At 41.8% G+C, this 9,063-nt stretch overlaps 1 protein-coding gene across 1 annotated transcript in view; it reads left to right on the top strand.

Moving 5' to 3' along the window:
• Positions 1–1,099: 1,099 nt before the first annotated feature.
• Positions 1,100–9,063, top strand: part of notch2 (notch receptor 2) — a 102,986-nt gene continuing 95,022 nt past the window's right edge. The window contains exon 1 of the mRNA XM_036579548.1: positions 1,100–1,472. Within this exon, the coding sequence (XP_036435441.1) occupies positions 1,400–1,472 (73 nt within the window). The 5' untranslated portion in view covers positions 1,100–1,399. The remainder of the gene's footprint in view (positions 1,473–9,063) is intronic.

Raw genomic sequence — 9,063 nt, 5'->3', positions numbered from 1 at the left:
ATCAGCCTATTAGAAACCTTGTACAGGATTAGTATATTAGCATCAATGTGTATATTTTTCTTATATAATAAATGTATAAATCCAGCACATTTTTACACTCGTAAAAAAGATGGTTCTTCAAGGGTTCTTTAATAAAGACAATGGATCTATATAGAACCATGAATTCTCAAAGACCCATTTGCATGCTTAAATGGTTCTCTGCATGGTGAAGCAGCTCTTCAGATTGATGGAGAACGTGCTGTGGGCGGTTCTCTACAGCTTTTTGAAAACGGTTCTATATAGCACCAAAAGGGGTTCTTCTACCGTTGCACGCTTGACATCATAACAGTAGCAGAACCAAAACAGGTTACAGAGAGATGTGCAAGGATTCGGTTCTATGTAGCACTCACGTTTCCAAATAGAACCATTCCCTCGACTAAAGCACCCTTGTACATTTCTCTACAGTCACTTTGGTTCTAGATTGTTGACCCCAAACTTTTGAACCCTACAGTGCACAGTCACTCAGTACTTTTTTCTCCAAATTCAAGCGTAAATCGTCCCAAATTAGCGCGCGCTCCTCTTTTCAGGGAGGCCAGTTATAAAAAAGCCCACACGTTTTCGATGCTGTGCGTTTTGACGTCAACCTTTATCTGTTTGCTAACATCATCTTCCCTTTCTTTCGGTTCAGATCCGAAAACAAAACACAGCGTTCAGATTAGTGACGAAAAGAAGAAGCTGGGAGAACAAATAAATCCAAACTTCGGAGAAAGGGTGGGAGGTTTACGGAATAACGTCAACAGGGGAAAGAAAAAAAAAGACAGAAAAAAAAGTTAGGGGTTAAATTTGAGTCATACGAAGCTCGAAAATAAGTGAAAATTCCTCCGCAGCGGTATGAAAAAACATACCCCGGCTCGGATGGTGAAATCTCAGCACCGAGGTGAGATTAAACCTCGCGATAAATGTTTGGTGTGGCTGTTGAGTCAGAGCGAGTCGCGATTTCCGTTCCGCGTAAAGCACGAAGAGACTTTTTTCGCCGAAAGCATCTCGGACTATTTCACTCGCCAGCAACTTGTGCGGAGGAACACCTTTCGCCTGCGACAGCGGTGCTGCGGCGGCCGTGGTGGGGAAGAGAGAGAGCGAGAGAGCGAGAGAGGAGCTGAGCGAGCGAGTAGCGACGAGTCACACCTCAACACGACTCGAGGAGGAAAAGGAGGGGAAAAGTTCAGATTTTCTCGAGTTATATGGATTTATGTGCTCGCCGCCGACTGTTTGAGACTTTTGAGAGCGTCGGTTTTGTTTTTCGAGTGTGTTTTTTCGCTCCGGCCGCTCTCGAGATTGAGTTGAGGGAACCTCGCTGAGAGAAGGCAGCACGCAGACGTGCGCTCGCGACTCTGACTTATATGTGGATTTTACAGAAAATATGGGTGAATTTCCCCGTTTCTCTTCGGGCAAAGTCGCTTTCCTCGCTCTCTGCTGGGTCCAGCTGTCATACGGTGAGTGGTTCAGTGAGGCACCGTGTGTAATTTTCCGGTTAAAGGTCTTAACGTTAGGCTCGCGCGAAGCATCCTCACCTTTTTCAGCCTGGTCGGTGCAGCAGCCGCGCTGATGTAGTTAACACACTAACCTTGCAATCTGTGGAACCTCAGCCCCTCGTTGCATTTGCTGCATTGCTTCTTTATCGACTTTATGGTCCAGCATAAACCACCTTGTCCAGGTCAGCAGCGCTGCTGTGCAGAACCTTAAGAGGTCAAATAGGTGCACACTTAAAAAGATGGTTCTTTAGTAAAAGCAGTGGTTCTAGTTCTGTATAGAACCGTTTCATGCTTACAGAGCTATTTACATGCTGAAAAGGTTCTTCAGATTTGATTGAAAACGTGTTGTACATGGAACCTTTTTCGAAACGGCACCGAAAAGGGTTCTGTTGACACGATGCTAAGCTTGTAACATCAGAAGAACCCTGTTTGGTGCTGTGTAGAACCATATACAACACGTTCTCCATCAGTCTGAGGAACCATTCCGCCATGCAAAGAACCGTTTAAGCATGCAAGTGCTTCTGTGTAGAACTCATGGTTCTAAGTAGAACCATTCCGTTTACTAGAGAACCCTTGAAGAACCATCTTCTTGAAGCGTGTAAGAACAGATCTAGTACTGATTCGCTTTTATCCGTGTGTTTTGAAGAGTTCTGAGTTCAGCGGTTCAGGAGTTTCGCACCGCTGCCCAGATGTTGGCCAGAGCAGGCCGTAAGCATGGCTGGCGCTTGTGTGCGTGTGCGTGTGTGCGCGCGCGCGTGTGTTTGATGTGTGTGTTTGTGTATTGGGGGGCGTGTGTGTTGTGGGGGTGTTACATGTGTGTGTGTGGGTTCAAATGCATAGCATTCTTAATGGAAAGTCTGCATAGAAAGGAAAATATAATGCAGGGCTAGGTTCAAAGGGCAGCTCCACCAAATTTTCAAAACATGGCTAAGATTCAAGCAGTCGTTCAGAGTGGTTTGGTGTGGAATGCTCCATTTTAGAGAAACTTCCGAGTCAGAATTGGGCACAGTGGTGGTGATAGGAACCAGACATCTGAAGCTTTTAAAGGGCCCATATCATGAACAGAATTTTCCCTCACTTTTCAAAGTAAAAGATTTTGATGTGGTTTGTAAACACAGTTAAAATGCTCCCTCTTAAGGCTGTAACAGCCATTTGAAACCCATTGTTTTGTTAATGTTATGTAAAATCACTGCATTTAAATACAGTTGTGTGCAAACATTTAAAGACCCCCGGTCAAATTACATGTTTTGTTTATTTTCTAATAAACCTAAATGTGGCATTTTTTTCCATTTTAGTGCACAATTTCTATATTTTGGGAAAAAATAAAGCATAAATAAATAACGTGGCATAACTTTTGCACAGGCCACGATGTATGTTTTATTTAGTTTTTCCCTTTATGTTAAATTCGTCAAATAAACAGTAACTGTGCATTAAAATGTGCCGAAGTGTGTCCTCCGTAGAGGATGCATTCACTAGTTTTAAGTTAGAGAAAAATAATTTGACCAGCCAAAATGTTGGCATATGACTGTTTATCTGTCTATTTAGCCTGCAGCCGGTTGGCTCCACCCATCCTGATGTTATAAAGAGTGCTCCAGCCAGGGCAGCCAATTAGAACAGAGCTCATTTACATACATCAGTTTTAAAGGCACAGTAAAGGAAACCATCCTGTAGAATTAAGAGATTTAGAGAAGTTGGAACATGATAAAACTGAATTATGACTGTTTTTGTGGTACATAAATCCACACAAATGTCATGAAAGGGTCTCGGGGGAAAATATACAATGTAAGAATTTTGCATATGGGCCCTTTAATGTCTCTAAAGCCTGCCTCACTGAGGGTAGACACTTATAAATTAGTGGTTTAATCGCTGTTGGGGAAACAGATCCTCTGTGTGTGTTAGGAATATAGTGTCTCCAAAAGTATTTGGACACTCATGCCATACTGTATGTATTAGCTTATTGCGATATGAGACAAAATGTCAGACCAAGTGGTGTTCAGACCTTTCCAAGACCTTTCAAATGGCCGCAGGTGCGTTTTAGAGGGTTGTTCCTTTCCAGATCTCTGCAAAATGTCTTTGTACATATCATGATCCTTTCATTGTGCTTTCCAGAACCCTCAGTGTTGTCTGGTTGGACTTCTTCTCCAGGCTGTCTCCATACAGGGAGTCTAGATGTTGTGCTGAAGGGTTAAATTCAGATCAGATTCTGTGTGTAGAGGAAAAAGTTTGGCGAGTTTTGAAGTGAGCAAGAGTGAAAAGCCTTTTTTTCCCCTCAATCTCAGAAGTGAAAACGAGAATCGGATTTTAATTCTGCTTTAGCTTCCTGCTCAGGAACAGAAAAATGTTCTTTTTTTCCTGTTAGTGTTGTGCTATGCAAATGTTCCCTGGCTTTCAGTCACAATAAATACTCTGATGGAGCCTTTTTCTTTACTCTGATTAACCCCGAATGCTGGGAAATAGGTTTTCTCAGACGAGCTGTGTTCTTTCTGTTTGTTTTGCCTGCAGAGTTTCCACTTCCCTGCTGCTTTAATTGTGTTCTTCATCTCGGCTCAGCTGGTCCTCGAACATGAGCGGCGTTATAAGCTGCCAATCGTGACGCTGATGTGGCCGGGTTAACCCAGATTTTTGAGAAGGGCTGCAACTTATTGTTTGTTAATCGTTATCGTGATATGGGCTTTTGCAGTATGTGCAATATACAATATGCAAATGAGCTGTCTTACTGGTCACAGGCATGCAGTGAGCGTCCTGACCAATCACAGCTCCAGTGGAGTGTTTAGTTATTTATTTAATCCAGCAAAAGTGGGTTGTTTTGGTTAAAGTAGTGTAGGCAAGTCTTAACAGGACCAGTGTCGCCGAAAACCAAACTTTTTCACTGGAATAAACAATAACATTAAACATTAAAAGTAAAGTAGGTTTTTTGCTTCTCCTGTAAAGTTATCGTTTTGGAGATACGAGGTTTTGTTCGAACAAGAGCCATATACATGTGTGTATACACACACACACACACACACACACACACATATATATACATATATATATACACACACATGGGTGTGTATGTGTGTATGTATGTATGTATCGCTGCTGTCGGAACAAAACCTCGTATCTCCAGAATGGTAAATTTACAGGACAAGCAAAAAACCTACTTTACTTTTAATGTAAGTCAATGGAACCAGACTTTTTTTCAAGTCATTCTGGGCCGTTTCTTTTGGTCCATTCATCATGAAATTTACATGCAATGTAAAGAACAACAGGCGTTTTAAAATTATGTCAAAAACTGAAAAATGACAAATTTGGAGATATGAGGTTTTGTTCCGTCAGCAGCGATATATATATATATATATGTGTGTGTGTGTGTGTGTGTGTGTGTGTGTTAGTATACACACACGCACATTTTTTGATGTGGTGTGGTAACACCTTTTAAAAATCCCGATTGTTCCCCTGTCCACACAGTCTGTATGGAGGCTAACCGCGAAAAGGTCCTGTTTTAAATTGTTTTTGTGATGTCACACGATCATAAATATCCGCCTGTTCAAATAAATTATTATTTTTGGTCCATCAGCCCACACAGTGAGGTCATAAGTGGACCTCAGAGAAAATAACGACAAAAAATGTTTAAAAGGCTCATATTATACAAACCCGTATTTTTCTTATGATCTTGAAATAAAGTGCGATGTAATAATAGCGTTTATGTTTTCTGGCCTGAGACTTGAACTGTCAACGCAGTGCGCCAGCCTGCCAGTTATTTGTGGTTGTGATGTCACAGCAGTTCTTAAGCTCCATGTTACTTAAAACTCACATCCTATCAAAGTTGTTGATAATAGACTGTAAGGCCATAATAAAAATTGCAGCTCTTGCGAATTGAAAATTGCACTCTTTCTAATGTTTAAGCCTTTAAACATAATTTTAAAGGGCCCATGTCTTGTAAAACTGACCCTTACTCTAAGTTTGATGTTGTATGTAAACGTTGTTAAAGTACTGTTAAAGTGCTGGCCAGTCCATACAGTCCATATGGAAACTAATTAGCACAAAACAGGCTGTTTTGAATTGTGATGTCAAAAAAACACAGCAGGAAACATGTAGGAAATGGAAAATGTGCCCTTTAATCACAACTTTATTGATCAGCGCGTTTTTAAAGGGCAAATTTCATTCTTACCATTTTTTTGATGTCATATGTACGCATGCAGTTTATGTGGAAACTCAGCTGCAAGAAACGGGACATTCTGAGTTGTGATGTCACCGAAAACAGCAAGAATTATGTAGGAAAGGCCCTTTAATCATGACACATTATTGACCAGTGCGGTTTTTAAAGGGCAAATATAATCGGAAACTGACTTTTCCTTCCTTTTTTCTTTTCTCTAAGTTACCTTGATGTCATATGTAAACATACAGTCTATATGGAAACTCATCTGCAAGAAACGGGCCATTTTGAATTGTGATGTCACAAAAAAACAGTAAGAAAAACAGCAGGAAATGGGCCCTTTAACCCTGACTCATTATAGATCAGTGCATTTTTACTATTGCGAGGCGTATCCCAGTCACGGTATGTGGCAGCACTGATGCAGTTATCGCATTTCGTCCACTTTATGCAGGCCTTTTCATTCGGAAGTACTTGTTTGTTGCCATAGCGATGTTTGCATGTGACTTATGTTCCACATGCATTAGGCAGGCCTGGTGACTGAGGCACAGAAGAGTTTTCACAGAAGAAAAACGAGGCAGTGACTGGAGGCTCGGCAAGAAGCGGCTGGAATGCTGCTGTTGGTGTTTCGCATTCCTCTCCTGCACACACACACACACACACACACACACACACACACACACACACACACACACACTGCGCCCCGGCCATTGTGCTGCTCAGACAATGTTGTTTCTTTCTGCGCCGTATTGAATATCGTTCCCAGAGGTGTTTAACTCAATGCACCTTTTCTCCATCCCTTTATCTCTTTCTCTCTTTTCTGCGGCACACGACCACACTCAGCTGACCCCTCCGCGTGGGTCGTTACCGGTTGCATGTATTTACTCTGGTCGGACGGCTCTGCGTGTGCAGGGAAAACTCGGCTCATTGTCCTCCCCGCCGAAGCGCCGCTCTCTCTGGTGTGAAAGGCGAGTTCTCCACAGCGGACTCCCACTGCACCGAGCACAACGGGCTGCTTGTGGGACGTCCTACGCTGCAGCATTACTGACCCGTGCTTCCACCCACTGGCGGCCGCGGGTTCAGCCACTGGAGCACTGCTAGCTCTGCTTGTGCTCTTGGACTGGAAAGTGTTCCAGCACTGCAAACCAGGGACGGACCGATATGACAGTTTTACAGCCGAGACCAGTTTTAAGGGGGAATTCCACTGATTTTTCAAAATGTCTGCATAGTTAAGTTGATAAGTCATTCTTACTGACTCAGAGTTGTTCAGTGTTGGTCATGGGAACCAGATGTCTGAGGGGTTTAATGCCTCTGAAAGCTCCATTGCAGAAAGTGATTACTATCAACAACTATGACTATGCTGTTTGATGCCTGAGACATTGTTCAATAATAGTTTTGAGATCAAATTTCACATTTCATAATCCCCTCAGAGGTACAAACAGGGTGTTATAAGACTAAATAGTCCCTTCAGTAACACATTTGTTTTAGATTTACTACTATTTTACGATAATCATTGCAGCTGGTCCTTCTGGATAGTAAGAAATGGCTGTATATTGTGTTGTGGACATCATGATCCCCGGTTCCTATCGCCACCAGTGCACAGAAATCTAGTTTGTAACTTTCTCTGCAGCACCGCTTCACATAAAACCACTCTGAATGACTTTGTTTACATCTCAGCAGTGGAATTATACAGAAATGAAAAAAAAAATAATGGTGTTCCCCTTTAAGGGGCTCAAAATTATACAGTTTGAGACAACATTGTAAATCATTCTTAACATTTAAGCCTCAAAATAAACAACTGAACGTTTTAGAGTTGAATAAATGTTCGTAAATATTCATGATTGTGCACAGTTTCTATGTAGAGATGAATATGAATCATTTTTATATCAGATCACAATTTGAAAGAGTGCAATTTTCAAGTTGCAAGAGCTGCAATTTCAATTATAGCCTATTATCATAGCTAATTATAGACTGTGATTATAATATATAATTATAGTTGTCTTAAGGTTTTAGTGGAAACATTTAACCCAGTAACTTGGAGTGTGTGCGCTGCCTGGAGAGGACTCCAGTCAAAAGCAGTCAAACAGCCATATGTTGTGACATCACAGCCACTGAAGACTGGCAGTCTGACACAGCACATATAGTGTTAAAGCCTCAAGCCAGAAAAAGTACGTGGATTTGAGCTGGTCATCGGTGGCTTTTGGAGTCAGCTTGAGTGCACACTGTCGTTAAAGCGAACGATGTTTCAAATACTGTGAAACTTTATGTAAATTTATGTAAATATTTCAAGGATTGTATTTTTCACTCAATTTGTTATGCTGATAATATAATTTGTAATAATTTTAAAAATTCCATTAAAATGAAAAAAGAGTGCTAAACCATTTTCATCAGTGCTCTTAGACTTTGCACCCCACTGTGTATCGGCCGATATAATTATGTAAACAGGATTATAAGCGGATTATAAGCAGAATAATAAGCAGGTTTTTTTACCTTTGACATAAAATGTCTAATTGTTTTACGTGGTTATGCAGTAAAATCGCCTGTGATGCAGTTAGAAGCACTTTGTGTAATTACGTTTCAGAAGACTCATCAGCAGTTGGAAGTGGAAGAAGCTGTTTGAGTTGTTTTTGCCTTTTGGGTTTTCATCGTGGTGTAACGGTATTAGAAGGTGGCTTATGGTTCTCCAGTGGAAGTGTTGCTTCAGAACACAAACAGAAGCAGCTCCATTCAGTCAGACAGACAGACAGACAGCGCAGCAGGCGGAGTGAGAATGCAGTTGTTTTACTTATTGTTCTTATATAGTAATGGCCTAAAACACCTTAGTACCCACCTGGGATACCTTAGTGGTACCCTAGATATGCCTTAGCAACCATCTGGGATAACAGCAAACACCAAGCAACACCTTAGAAGTCACTTGGGGTACCGTAGCAATTAAAAACCACCTGGGATACCATAGAAACACCTTAGCGACCACCTGGAATACCTTAGCAGTGCCCTAGCAACGCCTTAGCAACCATCTGGGATAACAGCAAATTCCAAGCAACACCTTTGAAGTCACTTGGGCTACCGTAGCAATTAGTAAGCACCTGGGATACCATAGTAATGGCCCGGAAACACCTTAGCAACCACTTGGGATAACTTAGCAGTGCTCAAGCAATACCTTAGCAACCATCTGTGATAATTGCAAATAGCAAGCAACACCTTAGAAGTCACTTGGGATACTGTGGCAAGTTGCAACCACCTGGGATACCATAATAATGGCCCGGAAACACCTTAGCAACCACCTGGGATACCATAGCAAGTGCCCAAGCAACAGCTTAGCAACCATCTAGGATAACAGCAAATGCCAAGCGACACCTTAGCAACCACCTGGAATGCCTTATCAGTGCCCGAGCAACAGCTTAGCAACCGTCTAGG

This window comes from Colossoma macropomum, unplaced genomic scaffold (genome assembly GCF_904425465.1).
Source record: "Colossoma macropomum unplaced genomic scaffold, Colossoma_macropomum, whole genome shotgun sequence".
NCBI classification, from domain to species: Eukaryota; Metazoa; Chordata; class Actinopteri; order Characiformes; family Serrasalmidae; genus Colossoma; species Colossoma macropomum.
The sequence above is the reverse complement of the archived record's forward strand: the minus strand, read 5'-3'. Positions and strand labels throughout refer to the sequence as shown.